Consider the following 27,819-nt stretch of genomic DNA (forward strand, 5'->3'; position numbering starts at 1 on the left):
ATAATTAAGTAATGTGTAGGTGATGTGTGCTCCAGCCGAGGGTCATCTGGCCGGGTCCCTCTGAGCCACACACACACACACACACACGCACACACACACAACCATCTGGCCGGGTCCCTATGAGCTACACCAAACACAAATGATCTCTCAGAAGAAATATCCTATTCATTAATGCATGGCAGCTGCGTGGACAACCCTTACGCCATTTTTCCATGGCAACATCCTTTCTGTTTCAGGAGATCCCATTTCAGTTTTGGTAGCAACGTCCTCCGCGGCCAGGGCTGGGCACATTCACGTGTTGAATAGGAGGAATTACTGCTGAATTCCTGAAATACAATCACCTCCTATTCACTTACGATTACATCTGTGGTGAGACCAGGGGGGCAGAGGTGTAATGAGAGGGGGAGGGGGTGAGAGGACAGAGGGGTAATGATAATGAGAGGGGGGTGAGAGGACAGAGGGGTAATGAGAGGGAAGGGGGTGAGAGGACATAGCGGTAATGAGAGGGGAGGGGTGGTGAGAGGACATGGGGTAATGAGAGGGGGAGGGGGTGAGAGGACAGAAGGGTAATGATAGGACATAGGGGTAATGAGAGGGGAGGGGGTGAGAGGACAGAGGGGTAATGAGAGGGGAGGGGGTGAGAGGACAGAGGGGTAATGAGAGGGGGAGGGGGTGAGAGGACAGAGGGGTAATGAGAGGGGAGGGGGTAATGAGAGGGGGTAATGAGAGGGGGAGGGATAATGAGGGGGAGGGGGTGAGAGGACAGATGGGTAATGAGAGGGGGGAGGGGGTGAGAGGATGGATGGGTAATGAGAGGGGGGTGAGAGGACGGATGGGTAATGAGAGGGGGAGGGGGTGAGGGGCCAGAGGGGTAATGAGAGGGGAGGGGGAGGCCCGACCACACTGGTCAATGTGACAATAACAGTCATAACTTAAAGTGACCACTAAAATAACAGCATCTACACACAGACCTGCTGCTGTAGGAAAATACACTCTCTCTCTCTCTCTCTCTCTCTCTCTCTGTGTGTCTGTGTCTCTCTCTCTGTGTCTCTCTCTCTCTCTCTCTCTGTGTGTCTCTCTCTCTCTCTCTCTGTGTGTCTGTGTCTCTCTCTCTGTGTCTCTCTCTCTCTCTCTCTCTCTGTGTGTCTGTGTCTCTGTGTCAGTCACAGTCTGTGTGTTTTGGGTCAGTCACAGTGGTCAGGTATTCTGCCGCTGTGTACTCTCTGTGTAGGGCCAAATAGCATTCTAGTTTGCTCTGTTTTTTTGTTAATTCTTTCCAATGTGTTAAGTAGTTATCTTTTTGTTTTCTCATGATTTGGTTGGGTCTAATTGTGCTGCTGTCCTGGGGCTCTGTAGTGTGTGTTTGTGTTTGTGAACAGAGCCCCTCTGTCTCTCTCTCTGTCTCTCTCTCTCTCTCAATTCAAGGGGCATTATTAGCATGGGGAAACATATGTTAACATTGCCAAAGCAAAGTGATAAAAGATCATAAACAAAGTGAAATAAACCATTAAAAAATGAACAGTAAACATTACACTCACAGGAGTTTCAAAAGAATAAAGACATTTCAAATGTCTCTCTCTCATTTCAGCAAAGGACTGAACCTGATTATATCCTGTCTGTTTAAATGGCTGATCTGAACTCTCCCTCTGTCTCTGTCTCTCTCTGTGTCTCTCTCTCTCATTTCAGCAAACAACTGAACCTGATTATATCCTGTCTGTTTAAATGGCTGATCTGAACTCGCGGGACATTTAGAAGGGACATCGTCATGACGACGATATCTCTGCAGGCTGTGTGGACGAACTTACGGTATGTCAGCATTACCTCACTGAGCTGGGGAACTGTGAGGCTGGGGCTGTGGTGAGGGAACTGTGAGGCTGGGGCTGTGGTGAGGGAACTGTGAGGCTGGGGCTGTGGTGAGGGATATGTGAGGCTGGGGCTGTGGTGAGGGAACTGTGAGGCTGTGGTGAGGGAACTGTGAGGCTGGGGCTGTGGTGAGGCTGGAACTGTGAGGCTGGGGCTGTGGTGAGGGAACTGTGAGGCTGGGGCTGTGGTGAGGGAACTGTGAGGCTGGGGCTGTGAGGGAACTGTGAGGCTGGGCTGTGGAACTGTGAGGCTGTGGTGAGGGAACTGTGAGGCTGGGTGAGGGAACTGTGAGGCTGGGTGGGGGATGTGGTGAGGTAACTGTGAGGCTGGGGCTGTGGTGAGGGAACTGTGAGGCTGGGGCTGTGGTGAGGGGGAACTGTGAGGCTGGGGCTGTGGTCAGGGAACTGTGAGGCTGGGGCTGTGGTGAGGGAACTGTGAGGCTGGGGCTGTGGTGAGGGATCTGTGAGGCTGGGGCTGTGGTGAGGGAACTGTGAGGCTGGGGCTGTGGTGAGGGAACTGTGAGGCTGGGGCTGTGGTGAGGGATCTGTGAGGCTGGGGCTGTGGTGAGGGAACTGTGAGGCTGGGGCTGTGGTGAGGGAACTGTGAGGCTGGGGCTGTGGTGAGGGAATCTGAGGCTGGGGGCTGGTTTAGGGAATCCTTCATGTGGTGAGGGAGAGAGGGACAATAGGGAAATGGCACCCTATAGTCTACTTTAGGGATCTGAGGCCCTGGCACACTATTCCCTAAAATGGGCCCTGATACTCTATTCCCTATGGGCCCTGACACTCTATTCCCTATGGGCCCTGGCACCCTATTCCCTATGGGCCCTGGCACCCTATTCCCTATGGACCCTGGCACCCTATTCCCTATGGGCCCTGGCACACTATTCCCTATGGGCCCTGGCACCCTATTCCATATGGGCCCTGGCACCCTATTCCCTATGGGCCCTGATACTCTATTCCCTATGGGCCCTGATACTCTATTCCCTATGGGTCCTGATACTCTATTCCCTATGGGCCTGACACTCTATTCCCTATGGGTCCTGATACTCTATTCCCTATGGACCCTGGCACCCTATTCCCTATGGACCCTGGCACCCTATTCCCTATGGACCCTGGCACACTATTCCCTATGGACCCTGGCACACTATTCATGTTATAGTGCACTAGTCTACTTAGGTGAGGGCCCTGGCACACTATTCCTGTTATAGTGCACTAGACTACTTTAGATCAGGGCCCTGGCACACTATTCATGTTATAGTGCACTAGTCTACTTAGGTCAGGGCCCTGGCACACTATTCCTGTTATAGTGCACTAGACTACTTTAGATCAGGGCCCTGGCACACTATTCATGTTATAGTGCACTAGTCTACTTAGATCAGGGCCCTGGCACACTATTCCTTATGGACCCATGCACCCTATTCCCTATGGACCCTGGCACACTATTCCCTATGGACCCTGGCACACTATTCCTGTTATAGTGCACTAGTCTACTTAGGTCAGGGCCCTGGCACACTATTCCTGTTATAGTGCACTAGACTACTTTAGATCAGGGCCCTGGCACACTATTCATGTTATAGTGCACTAGTCTACTTAGGTCAGGGCCCTGGCACACTATTCCTGTTATAGTGCACTAGACTACTTTAGATCAGGGCCCTGGCACACTATTCATGTTATAGTGTACTAGTCTACTTTAGATCAGGGCCCTGGCACAATATTCCTTATGGACCCTGGCACACTATTCCCTATGGACCCTGGCACACTATTCATGTTATAGTGCACTAGTCTACTTTAGATCAGGGCCCTGGCACCCTATTCTTGTTATAGTGCACTAGTCTACTTTAGATCAGGGCCCTGGCACACTATTCCTGTTATAGTGCACTAGTCTACTTTAGACCAAATCCCTATGGGTCCTGGCACCCTATTCCCTATGGGCCCTGGTACCCTATTCCCTATGAGCCCTGGTACCATATTCCCTATGGGTCCTGGTACCCTATTCCCTATGGGCCCTGGTACCCTATTCCCTATGGGCCCTGGTAGCCTATTCCCTATGGGCCCTGGTAGCCTATTCCCTATGGGCCCTGGTAGCCTATTCCCTACGGGCCCTGGTAGCCTATTCCCTATGGGCCCTGGTACCCTATTCCCTATGGGCCCTGGTAGCCTATTCCCTAAGGGCCCTGGTACCCTATTCCCTATGGGTCCTGGTACCCTATTCCCTATGGGCCCTGATACCCTATTCCCTATGGGCCCTAGCACCCTATTCCCTATGGGCCCTGGCACCCTATTCCCTACGGGCCCTGGTACCCTATTCCCTATGGGCCCTGGTGGCACCCTATTCCCTATGAGCCCTGGTACCCTATTCCCTATGAGCCCTGGCACCCTATTCCCTATGAGCCCTGACACCCTATTCCATATGAGCCCTATGGGCCTGGCACCCTATTTCCTATGGGCCGTAGCACCCTATTCCCTATGAGCCCTATGGGCCTGGCACCCTATCCCCTATGGGCCTGGTACCCTATTCCCTATGAGCCCTAGCACCCTATTCCCTATGGGCCCTAGCACCCTATTCCCTATGAGCCCTATGGGCCTGGCACCCTATTCCCTATGGGCCTGGTACCCTATTCCCTATGAGCACTAGCACCCTATTCCCTATGAGCCCTAGCACCCTATTCCCTATGGGCCTAGCACCCTATTCCCTATGAGCCCTATGGGCCTGGCACCCTATTCCCTATGGCCCTGGCACCCTATTCTCTATGAGCCCTGGCACCCTATTCCCTATGACCCCTGGCACCCTATTCCCTATGGGTCCTGGTACCCTATTCCCTATGAGCCTTGTACCCTATTCCCTATGAGCCCTGGTACCCTATTCCCTATGAGCCCTGGCACCCTATTCCCTATGAGCCCTGTCTAAAGTAGTGTACTATAAAGGGAATGGGGAGCCATTTGGGAAGGAGACATGGAAGCCAGACTAGCAGCTACGGCATCAGGTGTTGAGTCATGTAGTAACTATGTAACTACCTCCCAGTAGTTCTGGGTTTGGGTCCAGTGGAGACACAGTGCCGTGCCATGACAAGACAGCCCTTGACTGACGGACTGACTGACTGGCTGGCTGGCTGATTTGGCTGATTGGCTGGCTGGCTGGCTGACTGATTGACTGGCTGTCTGGCTGATTGACTGGCTGATTGATTGACTGGCTGATTGATTGACTTGCTGACTGGCTGGTTGATTGACTGACTGATTGGCTGGCTGACTGGCTGAATGACTGACTGACTGGCTGGCTGGCTGACTGGCTGGCTGATTGGCTGGCTGACTGACTGACTGGCTGGCTGGCTGGCTGGCTGGCTGATTGGCTGGCTGGCTGATTGGCTGGCTGGCTGATTGGCTGACTGACTGGCTGATTGACTGACTGGCTGGCTGATTGGCTGACTGACTGGCTGGCTGGCTGATTGACTGACTGGCTGGCTGGCTGATTGACTGACTGGCTGGCTGGCTGATTGACCGACTGCCTGGCTCTGACTGGTTGACTAAAACAGTAATCTGGTTGTGTCTAATCTTCAGGAGATTAATGAGGCGTGATGAGAAGTCCCTCGGAATAAACAGCAGACATCATGTCTGACTGACTGGCTGGCTGGCTGGCTGACTGACTGATCAGGAGATTAATGAGGCGTGATGAGAAGTCCCTCTGAATAAACAGCAGACATCATGTCTGACTGTAAAAGCTCCATCTGCTGTGACTTGAGGAACATGTCTTCAGATGGTTCAGGATCTTTTCCCTTCAATTGGTGTTTCATTGTAGTTCAGGATTGTGGAGAGTAAACTGTCAAGTCAGATTCAGAACAGAACATGTTCAGCCAGACTAACACAGAGCTTCTATTGACAGATGCTGCCTGAGTGAGAGTGTGTGTGTGTGTCTGTGTGTGTGTGTGTCTGTCTGTGTGTGTGTGTGAGAGAGCCAGTGTGTGTGTGTGTGAGAGTGTGTGTGTGTGAGTGAGTGAGTGAGTGAGTGAGTGAGTGAGTGAGTGAGTGTGTGTGTGTGTGTGTGTGAGAGCGAGCGAGTGTGGGTGTGTGAGTGTGTGTGTGTGAGAGTGTGAGTGAGTGAGTGAATGTGTGTGTGTGTGTGTGTGTGTGTGTGTGTGTGTGTGTGTGTGTGTGTGTGTGTGTGAGCAAGTGTGTGTGTGGCCACAGAGAGTAGAAAGGTGATTCTCACAATTTACTATCACACATCTCTCCCCTCACAGTTTATTATCACACATCTCCCCCTCACAGTTTACTATCACACATCTACCCCTCACAGTTTACTATCACACATCTACCCCTCACAGTTTACTATCACACATCTACCCCTCACAGTTTACTATCACACATCTACCCCTCACAGTTTACTATCACGCATCTACCCCCTCACATATCTACCCCCTCACAGTTTACTATCACACATCTACTCCCTCACACATCTACCACCTCACAGTTTACTATCACACATCTACCCCCTCACAGTTTACTATCACACATCTACCCCCTCACAGTTTACTATCACACATCTACCCCCTCACAGTTTACTATCACGCATCTACCCCTCACATATCTACCCCCTCACATATCTACCCCTCACAGTTTACTATCACACATCTACTCCCTCACACATCTACCACCTCACAGTTTACTATCACACATCTACCCCCTCACAGTTTACTATCACACATCTCCCCCTCACAAGTTTACTATCACACATCTACCCCCTCACAAGTTTACTATCACACATCTACCCCCTCACAGTTTACTATCACACATCTCCCCTCACAGTTTACTATCACACATCTACCCCTCACATATCTACCCCTCACAGTTTACTATCACACATCTACCCCCTCACAGTTTACTATCACACATCTACCACCTCACAGTTTACTATCACACATCTACCCCTCACAGTTTACTATCACACATCTACCCCTCACAGTTTACTATCACACATCTACGCCCTCACAGTTTATTATCACAAATCTACCCCCTCACACATCTACCCCCTCACAGTTTACTATCACACATCTACCCCTCACAGTTTACTATCACACATCTACCCCTCACAAGTTTACTATCACACATCTACCCCCTCACAGTTTACTATCACACATCTCCCCTCACAGTTTACTATCACACATCTACCCCTCACAGTTTACTATCACACATCTACCCCCTCACAGTTTACTATCACACATCTCCCCCTCACAGTTTACTATCACACATCTAACCCCACACAGTTTACTATCACACATCTCCCCTCACAAGTTTACTATCACACATCTACCCCCTCACAAGTTTACTATCACACATCTACCCCCTCACAGTTTACTATCACACATCTCCCCCTCACAGTTTACTATCACACATCTACCCCCTCACATATCTACCCCTCACAGTTTACTATCACACATCTACCCCCTCACAGTTTACTATCACACATCTACCACCTCACAGTTTACTATCACACATCTACCCCCTCACAGTTTACTATCACACATCTACCCCCTCACAGTTTACTATCACACATCTACGCCCTCACAGTTTATTATCACAAATCTACCCCTCACACATCTACCCCCTCACAGTTTACTATCACACATCTACCCCCTCACAGTTTACTATCACACATCTACCCCTCACAGTTTATTATCACACATCTACCCCTCACAGTTTACTATCACACATCTACCACCTCACAGTTTACTATCACACATCTACCCCTCACAGTTTACTATCACACATCTAACCCCGCACAGTTTACTATCACACATCTACCCCCTCACAGTTTATTATCACAAATCTACCCCTCACACATCTACCCCCTCACAGTTTACTATCACACATCTCCCCCTCACAAGTTTACTATCACACATCTAACCCCTCACAGTTTACTATCACACATCTACCCCCTCACAGTTTACTATCACACATCTACCCCCTCACAGTTTACTATCACACATCTAACCTCTCACAGTTTACTATCACACATCTCCCCTCACAGTTTACTATCACACATCTCCCCCTCACAAGTTTACTATCACACATCTAACCCCTCACAGTTTACTATCACACATCTACCCCCTCACATATCTCCCCCTCACAGTTTACTATCACACATCTCCCCCTCACAGTTTACTATCACACATCTACCCCTCACAGTTTACTGTCACACATCTCCCCCTCACAAGTTTACTATCACACATCTCCCCCTCACAGTTTACTATCACACATCTACCCCTCACAGTTTACTGTCACACATCTCCCCTCACAAGTTTACTATCACACATCTAACCCCTCACAGTTTACTATCACACCCCCCTCACAGTTTACTATCACACATCTACCCCCTCACAGTTTACTATCACACATCTACCTCCTCACAGTTTACCCTCACACATCTACCCCCTCACAGTTTACTGTCACACATCTAACCCCGCACAGTTTACTATCACACATCTACCCCCTCACAGTTTATTATCACAAATCTACCCCCTCACACATCTACCCCCTCACAGTTTACTATCACACATCTACCCCCTCACAGTTTACTATCACACATCTACCCCTCACAGTTTACTATCACACATCTCCCCCTCACAGTTTACTATCACACATCTCCCCCCTCACAAGTTTACTATCACACATCTAACCCCTCACAGTTTACTATCACACATCTACCCCCTCACAGTTTACTATCACACATCTAACCCCTCACCGTTTACTATCACACCTCCCCCTCACAGTTTACTATCACACCTCCCCCTCACCGTTTACTATCACACCTTCCCCCTCACAGTTTACTATCACACATCTCCCCCCTCACAGTTTACTATCACACATCTACCCCCTCACAGTTTACTATCACACATCTACCTCCTCACAGTTTTCACACACCTTCTCCTTCTCAACTCTAAGTGGATTCAGCAGTCAACCAGTACAACAACACATTCTACTGTCCTTTTCCAGAAAAAGACAGAAAAATCCCCCGTGACTAATTGGGTACATGTGTATCAGAAGAGTCAGCCATTAGGTATTGTGTTTACACCACAGTCAAATAAACTAACTGACTGTGTTTGGAATCTCCAGTCGGTCCTTCAGTACCAGCTGTGGGACGGTTCTGTTCAGCTCTACTGACAGCAGGACAGAGACAGAACCACTGATCACTGTTACACGGTGTGGTCAGGACCCAACTGTACTGGGCTGAGAAGAGGAGACGCCACGCAGGGACGGACACGCCACAGGGTGGTGAGGTATCAGAGGATGGTTGGGAAGAAGTGGAGAGGAAGACAGGGAGAGAGATGGTGGGAGGAGAGGGAGAGGAGGGGGGGGAGGGAGAGGATGACATGTAGAGAGATGGTTGGAGGAGAGGCAGAGGAGGAGGGGGGGAGGAGAGGGAGAGAGATAGGGGAGGAGAGGCAGAGGGGGAGGGGGAGGAGAGGCAGAGGGGGACGGGGGGGGAGGAGAGGCAGAGGGGGAGGGGGGAGGAGAGGCAGAGGGGGAGGGGGAGGAGAGGGAGAGGATGAGGGGAGGAGGGAGGAGAGGCAGAGGAAGACATGTAGAGAGATGGTGGGAGGAGAGGGAGAGGAAGAGGGGGAGGAGAGGGAGAGGAGGAGGGGGGGGAGGGAGGGAGAGGAGGGAGGGGGGAGGAGAGGGAGAGGAGGAGGGGGGAGGAAGACAGGGAGAGGAGGAGGGGGAGGAAGACAGGGAGAGGAGGAGGGGGAGGAAGACAGGGAGATGAGGAGGGGGGGAGGAGAGGGTGAGGAGGAGGGGGAGGAGAGGGTGAGGAGGAGGGGGAAGGAAGACATGTAGGGAGATGAGGAGGGGGAGGAGAGGGAGATGAGGAGGGGGAGGAGATGGAGAGGAGGAGGGGGAGGAGAGGGAGATGAGGAGGGGGAGGAGAGGGAGATGAGGAGGGGGAGGAGAGGGAGATGAGGAGGGGGAGGAGAGGGAGATGAGGAGGGGGGGGAGGAGATGGAGAGGAGGAGGGGGGGAGAGAGGGAGATGAGGAGGGGGAGGAGATGGAGAGGAGGAGGGGGAGAGGGAGATGAGGAGGGGGAGAGGGAGATGAGGAGGGGGAGGAGAGGGAGATGAGGAGGGGGGGAGGAGAGGGAGATGAGGAGGGGAGGAGAGGAGAGGGAGAGGAGGAGGGGGAGAGGGAGAGGAGGAGGAGTGAGAAGCGTATGTACCTGTAGTGTGGAGAGGAGGAGGAGTGAGAAGCGTATGTACCTATAGTGTGGAGAGGAGGAGGGGGGGAGGAGAGGGAGAGGAGGAGGGGGAGGAGAGGGAGAGGAGGAAGGGGGAGGAGAGGGAGAGGAGGAGGGGGAGAGGGAGAGGAGGAGGAGTGAGAAGCATATGTACCTGTAGTGTGAGTCGTTTGACGGCGTCCCAGACGTGAGAGATCAGCTCCTTCATACGTTCCTCTGGGGTGGTCCAGGTCTCTGGAGAGGAAGACATCACCTTCATAGGGATGGACAGAGGACGGGACTCTGGAGAGGGAGGGAGAGTGGGAGAGAGAGAGAGTGGGAGAGAGGGAGAGAGAGAGAGTGGGAGAGAGGGGAGAGAGAGAGAGTGGGAGAGAGGGAGAAAGAGAGTGGGAGAGGGGGAGAGAGGGAGGGAGAGTGGGAGAGGGGGAGAGAGGGAGGGAGAGTGGGAGAGGGGGGAGAGAGGGAGGGAGAGTGGGAGAGGGGGAGAGAGGGAGGGAGAGTGGGAGAGGGGGAGAGAGGGAGGGAGAGTGGGAGAGGGGGAGAGAGGGAGGGAGAGTGGGAGAGGGGGAGAGAGGGAGAGAGAGAGAGAGGGGGGGAGAGAGGGAGGGAGAGTGGGAGAGTGGGAGAGGGGGGAGAGAGGGAGAGATAGAGAGGGGGAGAGAGAGTGGGAGAGGGGGAGAGAGAGTGGGAGAGGGGGGAGAGAGTGGGAGAGGGGGGAGAGGGGAGGGAGAGTGGGAGAGGGGAGAGAGGGAGAGAGAGAGAGAGAAAGAGAAAGAGGGAGAGAAGCACGGTTAATATACCATTATTAGGAGACGGGACCAGAGAGAATGGGAGAGAGAACACAACAGAGTCCTAACAGGAGAGAGACAGAGGAACATACCTATAGAGCAGAGATACATATCTACGGAGCAGAGAGACAGATCTACAGGGCAGAGAGACAAATCTATGGAGCAGAGAGACAGATCTACGGAGCAGAGAGACATTACTACGGAGCAGAGAGACAGATCTACGGAGCAGAGAGACAGATCTACGGAGCAGAGAGACAGATCTACGGAGCAGAGAGACAGATCTCTACGGAGCAGAGAGACATTACTACGGAGCAGAGAGACAGATCTACGGAGCAGAGAGACAGATCTACGGAGCAGAGAGACAGAGGGACAGATCTACGGAGCAGAGAGACAGATCTACGGAGCAGAGAGACAGATCTACGGAGCAGAGAGACAGATCTACGGAGCAGAGCAGGTTTGAACGTCAGATCCTCATCAGTATGATACATGTCTCATGTATCTGAACGACACTTCACTGTGAGCTCATCTGTGAACCCACAGAGAGAGAGAGATGAAAAGCCAAGGGAGTGTGAACATTAATGATGGTGGACAGAGATATTCATGACAAGGCTTGAAGGTCCTGCCTCCTGACGTGACTAGGGACGTTTGTTCCAGCCAGCAGATACTGATGGTAACAAACAGACACACATATCACCACACAACACAAACCACCAAGCCCTGTTAAACTAGCCTGGCCAGGAGAAAGCCCCGTTAAACTAGCCTGACCAGGAGCAAGTCCCATTAAACTAGCCTGACCAGGAGCAAGTCCCGTTAAACTAGCCTGACCAGGAGCAAGTCCCGTTAAACTAGCCTGACCAGGAGCAAGTCCCGTTAAACTAGCCTGACCAGGAGCAAGTCCCGTTAAACTAGCCTGACCAGGAGCAAGTCCCGTTAAACTAGCCTGACCAGGGAGCAAGTCCCATTAAACTAGCCTGACCAGGAGACCGCCCCGTTAAACTAGCCTGACCAGGAGACCGCCCCGTTAAACTAGCCTGACCAGGAGACCGCCCGGTTAAACTAGCCTGACCAGGAGACCGCCCCGTTAAACTAGCCTGACCAGGAGACCTCCCGTTAAACTAGCCTGACCAGGAGACCGCCCCGTTAAACTAGCCTGACCAGGAGACCGCCCCGTTAAACTAGCCAGACCAGGAGACTGCCCCGTTAAACTAGCCTGACCAGGAGACCTCCCCGTTAAACTAGCCTGACCAGGGAGACCGCCCCGTTAAACTAGCCTGACCAGGAGACCGCCCCTTTAAACTAGCCTGACCAGGAGACCGCCCCGTTAAACTAGCCTGACCAGGAGACCGCCCCGTTAAACTAGCCTGACCAGGAGCAAGCCCCGTTAAACTAGCCTGACCAGGAGCAAGCCCCGTTAAACTAGCCTGACCAGGAGACCGCCCCGTTAAACTAGCCTGACCAGGAGACCGCCCCGTTAAACTAGCCTGACCAGGAGACCGCCCCGTTAAACTAGCCTGACCAGGAGACCGCCCCGTTAAACTAGCCTGACCAGGAGACCGCCCCGTTAAACTAGCCTGACCAGGAGACCGTCCCATTAAACTAGCCTGACCAAGAGACCTCCCCGTTAAACTAGCCTGACCAGGGAGACCGCCCCGTTAAACTAGCCTGACCAGGGAGACCGCCCCGTTAAACTAGCCTGACCAGGAGACCGCCCCGTTAAACTAGCCTGACCAGGAGACCGCCCCGTTAAACTAGCCTGACCAGGAGACCGCCCCGTTAAACTAGCCTGACCAGGAGACCGCCCCGTTAAACTAGCCTGACCAGGAGACCGCCCCGTTAAACTAGCCTGACCAGGAGACCGCCCGTTAAACTAGCCTGACCAGGAGACCGCCCCGTTAAACTAGCCTGACCAGGAGACCGCCCCGTTAAACTAGCCTGACCAGGAGACCGCCCCGTTAAACTAGCCTGACCAGGAGACCGCCCCGTTAAACTAGCCTGACCAGGAGACCGCCCCGTTAAACTAGCCTGACCAGGAGACCTCCTGTGAGACGTGTTTCCTGGAGACGGCAGATATAAAATACATTTTGGGGTGGTGTAGATCTTACAGGGGTGGTGTAGATCTTACAGGGGTGGTGTAGATCTTACAGGGGTGGTGTAGATCTTACATGGGGTGGTGTAGATCTTACAGGGGTGGTGTAGATCTTACAGGGGTGGTGTAGATCTTACATGGGGTGGTGTAGATCTTACAGGGGTGGTGTAGATCTTACAGGGGTGGTGTAGATCTTACAGGGGTGGTGTAGATCTTACAGGGGTGGTGTAGATCTTACATGGGGTGGTGTAGATCTTACATGGGGTGGTGTAGATCTTACAGGGGTGGTGTAGATCTTACATGGGGTGGTGTAGATCTTACAGGGGTGGATTTTTATTTTGTATTGCGGGAAACCAAATAAATACCGAATAAATACATTTGAAATGCTGAATACAACAGGTGTAGGTAGACCTTACAGTGAAATGCTGAATACAACAGGTGTAGTAGACCTTACAGTGAAATGCTGAATACAACAGGTGTAGTAGACCTTACAGTGAAATGCTGAATACAACAGGTGTAGTAGACCTTACAGTGAAATACTGAATACAACAGGTGTAGTAGACCTTACAGTGAAATACTGAATACAACAGGTGTAGTAGACCTCACAGTGAAATACTGAATACAACAGGTGTAGTAGACCTCACAGTGAAATGCTGAATACAACAGGTGTAGGTAGACCTTACAGTGAAATGCTGAATACAACAGGTGTAGGTAGACCTTACAGTGAAATGCTGAATTCAACAGGTGTAGTAGACCTTACAGTGAAATGCTGAATACAACAGGTGTAGCAGACCTCACAGTGAAATGCTGAATACAACAGGTGTAGTAGACCTTACAGTGAAATGCTGAATACAACAGGTGTAGTAGACCTTACAGTGAAATGCTGAATACAACAGGTGTAGTAGACCTCACAGTGAAATACTGAATACAACAAGTGTAGTAGACCTTACAGTGAAATGCTGAATACAACAGGTGTAGTAGACCTCACAGTAGAAATGCTGAATACAACAGGTGTAGTAGACCTCACAGTGAAATGCTGAATACAACAGGTGTAGTAGACCTTACAGTGAAATGCTGAATACAACAGGTGTAGTAGACCTCACAGTGAAATGCTGAATACAACAGGTGTAGTAGACCTTACAGTGAAATGCTGAATACAACAGGTGTAGTAGACCTCACAGTGAAATGCTGAATACAACAGGTGTAGTAGACCTCACAGTGAAATGCTGAATACAACAGGTGTAGTAGACCTTACAGTGAAATGCTGAATACAACAGGTGTAGTAGACCTCACAGTGAAATGCTGAATACAACAGGTGTAGTAGACCTTACAGTGAAATGCTGAATACAACAGGTGTAGTAGACCTTACAGTGAAATGCTGAATACAACAGGTGTAGTAGACCTTACAGTGAAATGCTGAATACAACAGGTGTAGTAGACCTTACAGTGAAATGCTGAATACAACAGGTGTAGTAGACCTTACAGGCTGAACAATAGGTGTAGTAGACCTTACAGGCTGAACAATAGGTAAGTAAAGTTAAATAAACTCAACTTTAGAAATAGTGTTTCCTTTGAAGGACAGGACAAGGATTGCTTTTCTGATTGGCTAGCAAGTTTCACCATCCAATCATGTCAGAGTGCGGTCTAGAACGTATTCCCATTCTGGACACATTGTAGGAGAGGTGTTCAGATCCAGATGCATTGTGGAGAAGAAACTAACATCCCTGGGCGTAGCCTAGCGTTAGGCCGGAGCCAGGAGTTTGGGTAGCCAGGCAACCATTAAATCCCATCCAACTTTCCCGATGACACACACACACACACACCTTGAGTCAGTCAGTGTGAGAAAATAGCAAACCACCCATCCACCACCATATAGCGTCATTTAGCTAGCCAGCCACAGTGGAGGACATGGTAAAGTCATCAGTGTAGCTAGCATTAGCATCAGCTTGCTAGCTACAGGTAGGGGCATGTTAAATCCATCATTGTGGCTAACATTAGCGTCAGTTAGCTAGCTAGCTACATTAGAGGGCATGGTAAAGCCATCAGTGTGGCTAGCATTAGCGTCAGTTAGCTAGCCAGCCACAGTAGAGGACATGGTAAAGTCATCAGTGTGGCTAGCATTAGCATCAGCTAGCTAGCTACAGTAGAGAGGGCATGGTAAAGCCATCAGTGTGGCTAGCATTAGCGTCAGCTAGCTAGCTACAGTAGAGAGGGCATGGTAAAGCCATCAGTGTGGCTAGCTGGCGTTAGCGTCACAGGTGAGAGAGGGACTGTGGGGTCTCTGAAGAGACATTAAGACACATTATTCCATGATTTAAAGGTCTGCCTGCTAAGCTCAGCAACTCGCTATACAGCTCTCCTCTCCTCTGTCCCACAGCTGTCAGGAAACTATGGTGATGATGTCAACCCTCCTGAAATACCTCTCTTTCCTAAGTATCACTAAAACAGCTGAGGGGGTTTCCAAGGTGACAGAGCGAAATCAAGATGGCCGGGGGTTTTTTGTGGTCGCCGTGGCATCCTACCTCATGCTGAGGGTGGAAGGACTGAGCTCACAGGTGTGTGTGAGTTTCCATGTATATCTATGTAATTATGACAGAGTGGCCATACATTGACCAAGATAATCCAGTCTCCTCCCCTCGCCCTAATGTCTGCCCTCACCCTAATGTCCCCTACCCTCGCCCTACTGTCTCCTACCCTCGCCCTACTGACTCCTCTCCTCGCCCTACTGTCTCCTCCCCTCGCCCTACTGACTCCTCTCCTCCCCTCGCCCTACTGACTCCTCTCCTCGCCTCACCCTACTGTCTCCTCCCCTCACCCTACTGACTCCTCTCCTCACCCTACTGACTCCTCTCCTCACCCTACTGTCTCCTCCCCTCACCCTACTGACTCCTCTCCTCGCCCTACTGTCTCCTCCCCTCGCGCTACTGACTCCTCTCCTCACCCTATTGTCTCCTCCCCTCACCCTAATTTCTCCTCTCCTCGCCCTACTGTCTCCTCCCCTCGCCCTACTGTCTCCTCCCCTCACCCTACCGTATCCTCTCCTCGCCCACCTTACTCCTCCCATCACCCTACTGTCTCCTCCCCTCGCCCTACTGTCTCCTCTCCTCGCCCTACTGTCTCCTCTCCTCGCCCTATTGTCTCCACCCCTCACCCTAATGTATCATCTCCTCGCCCACCTTACTCCTCCCCTCGCCCTACTGTCTCCCCCTCGCTCTACTGTCTCCTCCCCTCGCCCTACTGTCTCCTCCCCTCGCCCTAGTGTCTCCTCCGCTCGCTCTACTGTCTCCTCCCCTCGCCCTACTGACTCCTCTCCTCGCCCTACTGACTCCTCCCCTCTCCCTACTGTCTCCACCCCTCTCCCTACTGCCTCCTCCCCTCGCCCTACTGTCTCCTCCCCGCGCCCTACTCTCTCCTCTCCTCGCACAACTGTCTCCTCGCCTTACTGTCTCCTCTTCTCGCCTTACTGTCTCCTCTCATCGCCCTACTGTCTCCTCCCCTCACCCTACTGTCTCCTCTCCTCGCCCTAGGGGCCCTGTTGTGGGGAGGGGTGTAGAGGTGGTGGTGGTGGTTGTGGTGGTGGTGGTGGGGCCTGATGTGGTTTTGGATATAAAAGTGACGTCAACTTCCCAACATTACGACCAAGAATACGTGTTCGGACCTCCACCCTGGACGTGGGATATGATCCCAGAGGCCAACCCTAAACAACACGGTCGGCGCAGGAGAGGCGGACGGAGCGGCATACTGGTCAGACTCAGACGGCGAGCACACCATCCACCCCTTTCGAGCATATTACTCGTCAATGTCCAATCTGTAGATAACAAGGTGGACTAAATTAGGGCACGAGTTGCCTTCCAGAGAGACATCAGAGATTGTAACATTCTCTGTTTCACGGAAACATGTCTCACTCGGGATACGTTCGGTCGGTACAGCCACCCGGTTTCGGGATACGTTGTCAGAGTCGGTACAGCCACCCGGTTTCTTCACGCATCGCACCGACAGAAACGAACATCTCTCTGGTAAGAAGAAGGGCGGGGATTTATGACTTATGATTAATGACTCATGGTGTAATCACAACAACATACAGGAAACTCAAGTCCTTTTGTTCACCTGACCTAGAGTTCCTTACAATCAAATGCCGACCGTATTACCTCCCAAGAGATGAATGTATGAATATATAATATATAATTCTAGTCACAGCCGTGTATATCCCAAGCAGATATTACTGCACTGTCAGAACTAGAAGCACAGGCATTTCGCTACACTCGCATTAACATCTGCTAACCATGTGTATGTGACCAATACAATTTGATTTGAGGTGATGGTGGTGGGGGTGGGGGTAGTGGGGAGGGGTGGTAGAGGTGGTGGTGCACACTGTGGTAGAAGGGATTTGGGTTGCAGTGGTGTGAGGCTGGGCTAGGAGGGGGTGGGGTGCTGATGGTCGGGGGGAATCAACCATGACAGGCCCCAGCTACTGACTACAGTCCTCTAACCTTAAAGCCAATTCATGCTTGATGGAGGATGTGACGCAATGCCGAGCCTCTGGAGGCTCTCAGAGGCCAAACGGAGCTCCGTAACGCATCACCGTGCGTCTCCCAAATGGTGTAACAACGAAGAGGGCTCCGTATAGTTCCGCACTGACATGATTGGTCGACTGTAGGTGAGGGCGTGAGGTCCCTGTATGAAACACAAACTCCACTTCCTTGCCGTCTTCCACAACTGCTCGGTGAACCGCAACAAGTATAGACTGACTTCCGTATCACCGTAAATGCAGCAGAGGCCGTATCACCGTAAATGCTGCACGGCCAATGCAGACGTCGGGTTGACCATGAAGCGCCTTTTTACCCCAAAAACATCAACAACCACCGCTCTTCTCTCTCCCTCCGTCTTCCAACATAGGTTGGCTGTCAAATGGCACCCTATTCCCTATTTAGTGCACGACTTTAGACCAGAGCACAACGGAAACCCTATTCCCTATTTAGTGCACTACTTTTGACTGAAATCCAAATGGCACCCTATTCCCTATTTAGTGCACTACGTTTGACTGGAATCCAAATGGCACCCTAGTCCCTATTTAGTGCACTACGTTTGCCCTGCATAGGGAATCGGCTGCCATTTGGGACGGAGGCTTAAGACTGCTGGGGACAAACGTGTCCCCCAGGATGACATCATGAAGGCAGTGAACCAGACGTCATCAGCGAGGTAAAGGAAAAAGAGCCCCACCCTGGTGGGGGAGGACCAGTCCTGTCCTGGTCTGTCCTGACCTGTCCTGGTCTGACCTGTCCTGACCAGTCCTGGTCTGACCTGTCCAGTTCTGACCTGTCCTGTCCTGACCTGTCCTGTTCTGACCTGTCCTGACCTGTCCAGTCCTGGTCTGACCTGGTCTGACCTGTCCTGACCTGTCCTGTTCTGGTCTGACCTGTCCTGACCTGTCCAGTCCTGACCAGTCCTGTCCTGACCTGTCCAGTCCTGACCAGTCCTGTCCTGGTCTGACCTGTCCTGACCAGTCCTGTCCTGGTCTGACCTGTCCTGACCAGTCCTGGTCTGACCTGTCCTGACCTGTCCTGGTCTGACCTGTCCTGTCCTGTCCTGGTCTGACCTGTCCTGTCCTGGTCTGACCTGTCCTGACCTGTCCAGTCCTGACCAGTCCTGTCCTGGTCTGACCAGTCCTGACCAGTCCTGGTCTGACCTGTCCAGTCCTGACCAGTCCTGTTCTGGTCTGACCTGTCCTGACCTGTCCAGTCCTGTCCTGGTCTGACCTGTCCTCCTGACCTGTCCTGGTCCTGACCTGTCCTGTCCTGGTCTGACCTGTCCTGGTCTGACCTGTCCTGGTCTGACCTGTCCTGGTCTGACCTGTCCTGACCTGTCCAGTCCTGGTCTGACCTGTCCTGACCTGTCCAGTCCTGGTCTGACCTGTCCTGACCAGTCCTGGTCTGACCTGTCCTGACCTGTCCAGTCCTGGTCTGACCTGTCCAGTTCTGACCTGTCCAGTCCTGGTCTGACCTGTTCTGACCTGTCCAGTCCTGGTCACACGTGTCCTGACCTGTCCAGTCCTGGTCTGACCTGTCCTACCTGCCCAGTCCTGACCGTCCTGACCAGTCCTGAACTGGTCTGGTCTGACCTGTCCTGAAATGTCCGACCAGTCCTGACCTGTCCTGAAATGTCCCTGACCAGTCCTGACCTGTCCTGAAATGTCCCGACCAGTCCTGACCTGTCCTGACCAGTCATGACCTGTCCTGAAATGTCCCGACCAGTCCTGACCTGTCCTGACCAGTCATGACCTGTCCTGAAATGTCCCGACCAGTCCTGACCTGTCCTGACCAGTCATGACCTGTCCTGAAATGTCCCGACCAGTCCTGACCTGTCCTGACCAGTCCTGACCTGTCCTGAAATGTCCCGACCAGTCCTGACCTGTCCTGACCAGTCATGACCTGTCCTGACCAGTCATGACCTGTCCTGTCCTGTATGTCCCGACCAGTCCTGACCTGTCCTGACCAGTCATGACCTGTCCTGAAATGTCTAGGGTAGGCCCAGTGTGGGCCCAGAGTAGGCCCAGAGTAGGCCCAGTGTGGGCCCAGGGTAGGCCCACAGAAGGCCAAGTTGGGCCAAGTGTGGGCCAAGTGGGGGCCCAGGGTAGGCCAAGTGTTGGCCAAGTGGGGGCCCAGGGTAGGCCAAGTGTGGGCCAAGTGTAGGCCCAGGGTAGGCCAAGTGTGTTCCCAGGGTAGGCCCAGAGTAGGCCCAGGGTAGGCCAAGTGTGGGCCCAGGGTAGGCCAAGTATGGGTCCAGGGTAGGCCAAGTGTAGGCCAAGTGTGGGCCCAGGGGAGGCCAAGTGTGGGCCAAGTGTGTTCCCAGGGTAGGCCCAGGGTAGGCCCAGTGTTGGCCCAGTGTGGGCCCAGGGTAGGCCCAGTGTGAGAGGCTGTAGGTCTGTTAGAGAGGCTGTATGTCTGTTAGAGAGGCTGCATGTCTGTTAGAGAGGCTGTAGGTATGTTAGAGAGTCTGTAGGTCTGTTAGAGAGGCTGTAGGCCTGTTAGAGAGGCTGTATGTCTGTTAGAGAGGCTGTAGGCCTGTTAGAGAGGCTGTAGGCCTGTTAGAGAGGCTGTAGGCCTGTTAGAGAGGCTGTAGGTCTGTTAGAGAGGCTGTAGGCCTGTTAGAGAGGCTGTAGGCCTGTTAGAGAGGCTGTAGGCCTGTTAGAGAGGCTGTAGGTCTGTTAGAGAGGCTGTAGGTCTGTTAGAGAGGCTGTAGGCCTGTTAGAGAGGCTGTATGTCTGTTAGAGAGGCTGCAGGCCTGTTAGAGAGGCTGTAGGCCTGTTAGAGAGGCTGTAGGAGAGGCTGTCTGTTAGAGAGGCTGTAGGTCTGTTAGAGAGGCTGTAGGCCTGTATGTCTGTTAGAGAGGCTGTAGACCTGTATGAGAGGCTGTAGGCCTGTTAGAGAGACTGTAGGAGAGGCTGTAGGTATGTTAGAGAGGCTGTAGGCCTGTTAGAGAGGCTGTAGGCCTGTTAGAGAGGTTGTAGGTCTGTTAGAGAGGCTGTAGGTCTGTTAGAGAGGCTGTAGGTCTGTTAGAGAGGCTGTAGGCCTGTTAGAGAGGCTGTATGCCTGAAGTTGTAGGCCTGTTAGAGAGGCTGTATGTATGTTAGAGAGGCTGTAGGCCTGTTAGAGAGGCTGTAGGCCTGTTAGAGAGGCTGTATAGAGAGGCTGTAGGCCTGTTAGAGAGGCTGTAGGAGAGGCTGTAGGTCTGTTAGAGAGGCTGTAGGTCTGTTAGAGAGGCTGTATGTCTGTTAGAGAGGCTGTATGTATGTTAGAGAGTCTGTAGGTACGTTAGAGAGGCTGTAGGCCTGTTAGAGAGGCTGTATGAGAGGTTGTAGGCCTGTTAGAGAGACTGTAGGGAGAGGCTGTAGGTCTGTTAGAGAGGCTGTAGGCCTGTTAGAGAGGCTGTAGGCCTGTTAGAGAGGCTGTATGTCTGTTAGAGAGGCTGTAGGTCTGTTAGAGAGGCTGTAGGCCTGTTAGAGAGGCTGTAGGCCTGTTAGAGAGGATGACGGCCTGTCACTGAGGCTGTAGGCCTGTTAGAGAGGCTGTAGGCCTGTTAGAGAGGATGACGGCCTGTTAGAGAGGATGAAGGCCTGTTAGGAGAGGCTGTAGGAGAGGCTGTAGGTATGTTATAGAGGCTGTTAGGTCTGTCAGAGAGGCTGTAGGCCTGTCAGAGAGGCTGTAGGCCTGTTAGAGAGGCTGTAGGCCTGTTAGAGAGGCTGTAGGCCTGTCTGTTAGAGAGGCTGTAGGCCTGTGTAGGCCTGTTAGGCTGTAGGCCTGTTAGAGAGGTTGTAGGTCTGTTAGAGAGGCTGTAGGTCTGTTAGAGAGGCTGTAGGTCTGTTAGAGAGGCTGTAGGAGAGGTTGTAGGTCTGTTAGAGAGGCTGTAGGTCTGTTAGAGAGGATGAAGGCCTGTTACAGAGGCTGTAGGAGAGGTTGTAGGCCTGTTAGAGAGGCTGTAGGCCTGTTAGAGAGGCTGTAGGTCTGTTAGAGAGGCTTTAGGCCTGTTAGAGGCTGTTGGCCTGTGAGAGAAGAAGTGTCTGGACTCAGAGTTCAGGCTTTTAGTGGTGCTGCGCTGTGGAGGCATGGGATGGGCCTCAAGGCTGTGTGGGCGATTCGCAGAGGTGATGGAGGGAGCATCCAGAGGCCTCTCAAACCGCCCACGCTGTAACGATTCCTCAGGGCCTACTCTCCTCACAGCTGAGTTCTGGAATATACTGGTTATTCCCTGTAGCAGAGCACAGGGTTGTTATTCCCCTGCCTCATGCCATTACAGCCCCACCCTCAACCCACCCTCTTCTAGAACTCTCTCTTTACATATTTCTCTCTCTATCACTGCCTCCCTCTCTTGTTCAGGGTCACTGTTGTCAATCACATATACATGAAACCAGGGGCTTTAAAAACTGGGGCCAAAGCATGACAGAAGAGATGAGAGAGGGGAGAGTCAGAGAGACGGAGAGGGAGAGTCAGAGAGAGAGAGAGAGTCATAGAGGGAGAGTCAGAGAGAGAGAGTCAGAGAGAAAGAGAGGGAGACATAGAGGGAGAGTCAGAGAGAGTCAGAGAGGGAGAGTCAGAGAGGGAGAATCAGAGAGAGAGAGTCAGAGAGGGAGAGTCAGAGAGAGAAAGTCAGATAGGGAGAGTCAGAGAGGGAGAGTCAGAGAGAGAGAGTCAGAGAGGGAGAGTCAGAGAGAGAGTCAGAGAGAGAGGGAGAGTCAGAGTCATATTGTACAGTTTCCACATCACAGCCTTGTATATATTAATTCACTAATTCTTCAGAGAGCCACTAACTGTCACAGATCACCTGTAACACCATAACATCACTCTTTCTAGAGAATAATTATTGACATCACTACAGGGATCACAACAGGAAGCACAGCGTGTTGCTGAAGGACAGAGAGACACTAACCCTCACAGATCACCTTTAAGACCATAACATCACTAGTGGACGGGTCTTTCTAGAGAATAATTATTGACATCACCACAGGGATCACAACAGGAAGCACTACGTGTCCCTCTGTCCTTCAGCAACACGCTGTCCCTACTCTGTTATTTAAAACAGGCTCCCTGTTCCTCTCTCCCCATATCTCCCTGCCAGGCTGGACTTGGCCGGTATGTTTCCCATTACAAGTGGTTTACAATAAAATGAAGTGTTGTATATTCTTTTACAGCTGCCACGCAGAGGCAGCGACTAACTTTTTAATAACCGACTGGGGTATTTGTTTTGGATGCAGGTCGCTGTTTATTTAAATATTTATCCGACTTCATTTGTTAGAGTGCTGTTGAAGCATGCCACAAAGACAGAGCAGGGTAGAACAGACTTACTGGCATGGAGGGATGGAGGCGTGGGGGGCTGGAGGGCTGGAGGGTGGATGGGTGGGGGGATGGATGGGTGGAGGGATGGATGGGTGGGGGGTGGGGATGGATGGGTGGAGGGGTGGGGTGGGGGATGGATGGGTGGAGGGGTGGGGTGGGGGATGGAGGGGTGGATGGGGTGTGGAGGGATGGATGGGTGGAGGGGTGGGGGATGGATGGAGGGGTGGGAGGGTGGAGGGATGGATGGGTGGAGGGGTGGGGGGGGGATGGAGGGATGGAGGGGGTGGAGGGATGGATGGGTGGAGTGGGTGGGGGATGGATGGGTGGAGGGGTGGGGGGGGGGATGGAGGGGTGGAGGGTGTGGAGGGATGGATGGGTGGAGGGGTGGGGGGGATGGATGGGTGGAGGGGTGGAGGCGTGGGGGATGGAGGGTTTGGGGTCAACTTCATGCCTCTGTTTTTTATTCTCTCTCCCCATTTATCTCCTCTCTATCTCCCCCTGTTTATCTCCTCTCTATCTCTCCCCCTGTTTATCTCTCTCTCTATCTCTCCCCTGTTTATCTCCTCTCTATCTCTCCCCTGTTTATCTCCTCTCTATCTCTCCCCATGTTTATCTCCTCTCTAGCTCTCCCCTGTTTATCTCCTCTCTATCTCTCCCCATGTTTATCTCCTCTCTATCTCTCCCTCTGTTTATCTCCCTCCATCTCTCCCCGTTTATCTCCTCTATCTCTCCCCTGTTTATCTCTCCCCTGTTTATCTCCTCTCTATCTCTCCCCCTGTTGATCTCCTCTCTATCTCTCCCTGTGTTTATCTCCTCTCTATCTCTCCCCTGTTTATCTCTCCCCTGTTGATCTCCTCTCCATCTCTCCCCCTGTTTATCTCCTCTCTATCTCTCCCCCTGTTGATCTCCTCTCCATCTCTCCCCCTGTTTATCTCCTCTCTATCTCTCCCCTGTTTATCTCTCCCCTGTTTATCTCCTCTCTATCTCTCCCCATGTTTATCTCCTCTCTAGCTCTCCCCCTGTTTATCTCCTCTCTATCTCTCCCCTGTTTATCTCCTCTCTATCTCTCCCCTGTTTATCTCTCCCCCTGTTTATCTCCTCTCTATCTCTCCCCATGTTTATCTCCTCTCTAGCTCTCCCCTGTTTATCTCCTCTCTATCTCTCCCCCTGATTTTATCTCCTCTGTATCTCTCCCCCTGTTTATCTCCTCTCCTATCTCTCCCCCTGTTTATCTCCTCTCTATCTCTCCCCCTGTTTATCTCCTCTCCATCTCTCCCCTGTTTATCTCCTCTCTATCTCTCCCTCTGTTTATCTCCCTCTCATCTCTCCCCTGTTTATCCTGTTTATCTCTCCCCTGTTTATCTCCTCTCTATCTCTCCCCTGTTGATCTCCTCTCCATCTCTCCCCTGTTTATCTCCTCTCCATCTCTCCCCCTGTTTATCTCCTCTCTATCTCTCCCCTGTTTATCTCCTCTCTAGCTCTCCCCCTGTTTATCTCCTCTCTATCTCTCCCCTGTTTATCTCCTCTCTATCTCTCCCCTGTTTATCTCTCCCCTGTTTATCTCCTCTCTATCTCTCCCCATGTTTATCTCCTTCTATCTCCTCTCTATCTCTCCCCTGTTTATCTCCTCTCCATCTCTCCCCTGTTTATCTCCTCTCCATCTCTCCCCTGTTTATCTCTCCCCCTGTTTATCTCCTCTCTAGCTCTCCCCTGTTTATCTCCTCTCTATCTCTCCCCCTGTTTATCTCCTCTCCATCTCTCCCCCTGTTTATCTCCTCTCCATCTCTCCCCCTGTTTATCTCATCTCTCCCCCTGTTTATCTCCCCTCTTTATCTCTCCCCCTGTTTATCTCCTCTCTATCTCTCCCCCTGTTTATCTCCTCTCTATCTCTCCCCCTGTTTATCTCCTCTCCATCTCTCCCCTGTTTATCTCCTCTCTATCTCTCCCCCTGTTTATCTCTCCCCTGTTTATCTCCTCTCTATCTCTCCCCCTGTTTATCTCCTCTCTCTCTCTCCCCTGTTTATCTCCTCTCCATCTCTCCCCCTGTTTATCTCCTCTCTATCTCTCCCCTGTTTATCTCCTCTCCATCTCTCCCTGTTTATCTCCTCTCTATCTCTCCCCTGTTTATCTCCTCTCCATCTCTCCCCTGTTTATCTCCCCTGTTGATCTCTCTATCTCTCCCTCTGTTTATCTCCTCTCCATCTCTCCCCTGTTTATCTTCTCCATCTCTCCCCCTGTTTATCTCCTCTCCATCTCTCCCCCTGTTTATCTCTCCCCTGTTTATCTCCTCTCTATCTCTCCCCTGTTTATCTCCCCCTGTCTATCTCTCCCCTGTTTATCTCCTCTCTATCATCTCTCCCCTGTTTATCTCCTCTCCATCTCTCCCCCTGTTTATCTCCTCTCTATCTCTCCCCTGTTTATCTCCCCGTTTATCTCCATCTCTATATCCCCTGTTTATCTCCTCTCCATCTCTCCCCTGTTTATCTCTCTCTATCTCTCCCCCTGTTTATCTCTCCCCTGTTTATCTCCTCTCCATCTCTCCCCTGTTTATCTCTCCCCTGTTTATCTCCTCTCCATCTCTCCCCCTGTTTATCTCCTCTCTATCTCTCCCCTGTTTATCTCTCCCCTGTTTATCTCTCCATCTCTCTCCCCTGTTTATCTCCTCTCCATCTCTCCCCTGTTTATCTCCTCTCCATCTCTCCCCCTGTTTATCTCCTCTCCATCTCTCCCCCTGTTTATCTCCTCTCTATCTCTCCCCTGTTTATCTCCTCTCCATCTCTCCCCCTGTTTATCTCTCCCCTGTTTATCTCCTCTCTGTTTATCTCTCCCCTGTTTATCTCTCCCCCTGTTTATCTCTCCCCCTGTTTATCTCCTCTCTATCTCTCCCCTGTTTATCTCCTCTCCATCTCTCCCCCTGTTTATCTCCTCTTTATCTCTCCCCCTGTTTATCTCCTCTCCATCTCTCCCCCTGTTTATCTCCTCTCCATCTCTCCCCCTGTTTATCTCTCCCCTGTTTATCTCCCTCTATCTCTCCCCCTGTTGATCGCCTCTCCATCTCTCCCCATGTTTATCTCCTCTCTATCTCTCCCTCTGTTTATCTCCTCTATCTCTCCCTCTGTTTATCTCCTCTCCATCTCTATCTATCCCCCTCTATCTCTCCCTCTCCATCTCTCTATCTCTCCATATATATCTCTCCCTCTCCCTCCCACTCTCTCCCCCTACCTCTCCCTATCTATCTCTCCCTCTCCATATATATCTCTCCCTCTATATCTCCTTATCTACCTCTCCCTCTATCTCTCCCCCTCTATCTCTCCCTATCTATCTCTCCCTCTCCATCTCTCCCTCTATCTCTCCCTATCTATCTCTATGGACGCCCCCAACACACAGAGAGAGAGGCCATGCCGCCTCATCAACCCTGAGACACCAGAAGAGCCTGCAGCCTGGAGATCACAGCGTTCTCTGTCTGGAGAACCAGGATGTCTGGTATTAAAGACACAGGAAGTGTACGAGGGCCTGATGAACACTCCCCCATCCTACACCTTAACCCCAGACTACATCTACATACTTAAGGATGGCTTCACTACCTAACATACCCTGGATAACATTACAATGACTGGATGAACAGCTGACTGGCCTGGACATGGGGCTCATCAAGGTTCTTCAGGACGGAAATACCCTCATCTACCCATAACCCTCTCTCTCTCCCCTCAGACGACAGACCTCTCCAGTCTACCCATAACCCTCTCTCTCTGAGTGGGTCAGGAGTCTCCCCTCTGTCTGCTTCTCTCTGAGTGGGTCAGGAGTCTCCCCTCTGTCTCTCTGAGTGGGTCAGGAGTCTCCCTCTGTCTGCTTCTCTCTGTCTCTCTCTGAGTGGGTCAGGAGTCTCCCTCTGTCTCTCTCTCTGAGTGGGTCAGGAGTCTGCTTCTCTCTGTCTCTCTCTGAGTGGGACAGGAGTCTCCCCTCTGTCTGCTTCTCTCTGTCTCTCTCTGAGTGGGTCAGGAGTCTCCCCTCTGTCTCTTCTCTCTGAGTGGGTCAGGAGTCTCCCCTCTGTCTGAGTGGGCAGGAGTCTCCCCTCTGTCTGCTTCTCTCTGTCTCTCTGAGTGGGTCAGGAGTCTCCCCTCTGTCTCTCTCTCTGTCTCTCTCTCAGAGTCTCCCCTCTGTCTGCTTCTCTCTGTCTCTCTCTGAGTGGGTCAGGAGTCTCCCCTCCTCTGTCTCTGTCTGCTCTCTGAGTGGGTCAGGAGTCTCCCCTCTGTCTGCTTCTCTCTGTGAGTGGGTCAGGAGTCTCCCTCTGTCTGCTTCTCTCTGTCTGAGTGGGTCAGGAGTCTCCCCTCTGTCTGCTTCTCTCTGTCTGTCTCTGAGTGGGTCAGGAGTCTCCCCTCTGTCTGCTTCTCTCTGTCTGTCTCTGAGTGGGTCAGGAGTCTCCCCTCTGTCTCTCTCTGAGTGGGTCAGGAGTCTCCCCTCTGTCTGCTTCTCTCTGTCTGTCTCTGAGTGGGTCAGGAGTCTCCCCTCCCTCTGTCTGAGTGGCTCAGGAGTCTCCCCTCTGTCTGTCTCTCTCTGAGTGGGTCAGGAGTCTCCCCTCTGTCTGCTTCTCCCTGTCTGTCTCTGAGTGGGTCAGGAGTCTCCCCTCTGTCTGTCTGCTTCTCCCTGTCTCTCTCTGAGTGGGTCAGGAGTCTCCCCTCTGTCTCTGTCTGTCTCTCTGAGTGGGTCAGGAGTCTCCCCTCTGTCTGCTTCTCTCTGTCTCTGAGTGGGTCAGGAGTCTCCCCTCTGTCTGCTTCCTCTGAGTGGGTCAGGAGTCTCCCCTCTGTCTGTCTCTCTCTGAGTGGGTCAGGAGTCTCCCCTCTGTCTCTCTCTCTGAGTGGGTCAGGAGTCTCCCCTCTGTCTGCTTCTCTCTGTCTGTCTCTGAGTGGGTCAGGAGTCTCCCCTCTGTCTGCTTCTCTCTGTCTCTCTCTGAGTGGGTCAGGAGTCTCCCCTCTGTCTGCTTCTCTCTGTCTCTCTCTGAGTGGGTCAGGAGTCTCTGTCTGCTTC

General features: G+C 52.1%; 1 protein-coding gene across 1 annotated transcript in view; it reads right to left on the reverse strand.

Annotated features, from left to right (window-relative positions):
- LOC112240893 (vacuolar protein sorting-associated protein 13B) overlaps positions 1-27,819 on the reverse strand; it is a 407,100-nt gene that overhangs the window by 348,766 nt on the left and 30,515 nt on the right. The window contains 1 exon segment of the mRNA XM_042318131.1: positions 10,245-10,372. Within this exon segment, the coding sequence (XP_042174065.1) occupies positions 10,245-10,372 (128 nt within the window).

The sequence above is a fragment of the Oncorhynchus tshawytscha genome, unplaced genomic scaffold (genome assembly GCF_018296145.1).
Source record: "Oncorhynchus tshawytscha isolate Ot180627B unplaced genomic scaffold, Otsh_v2.0 Un_scaffold_6703_pilon_pilon, whole genome shotgun sequence".
In the NCBI taxonomy this organism is placed as follows: domain Eukaryota; kingdom Metazoa; phylum Chordata; class Actinopteri; order Salmoniformes; family Salmonidae; genus Oncorhynchus; species Oncorhynchus tshawytscha.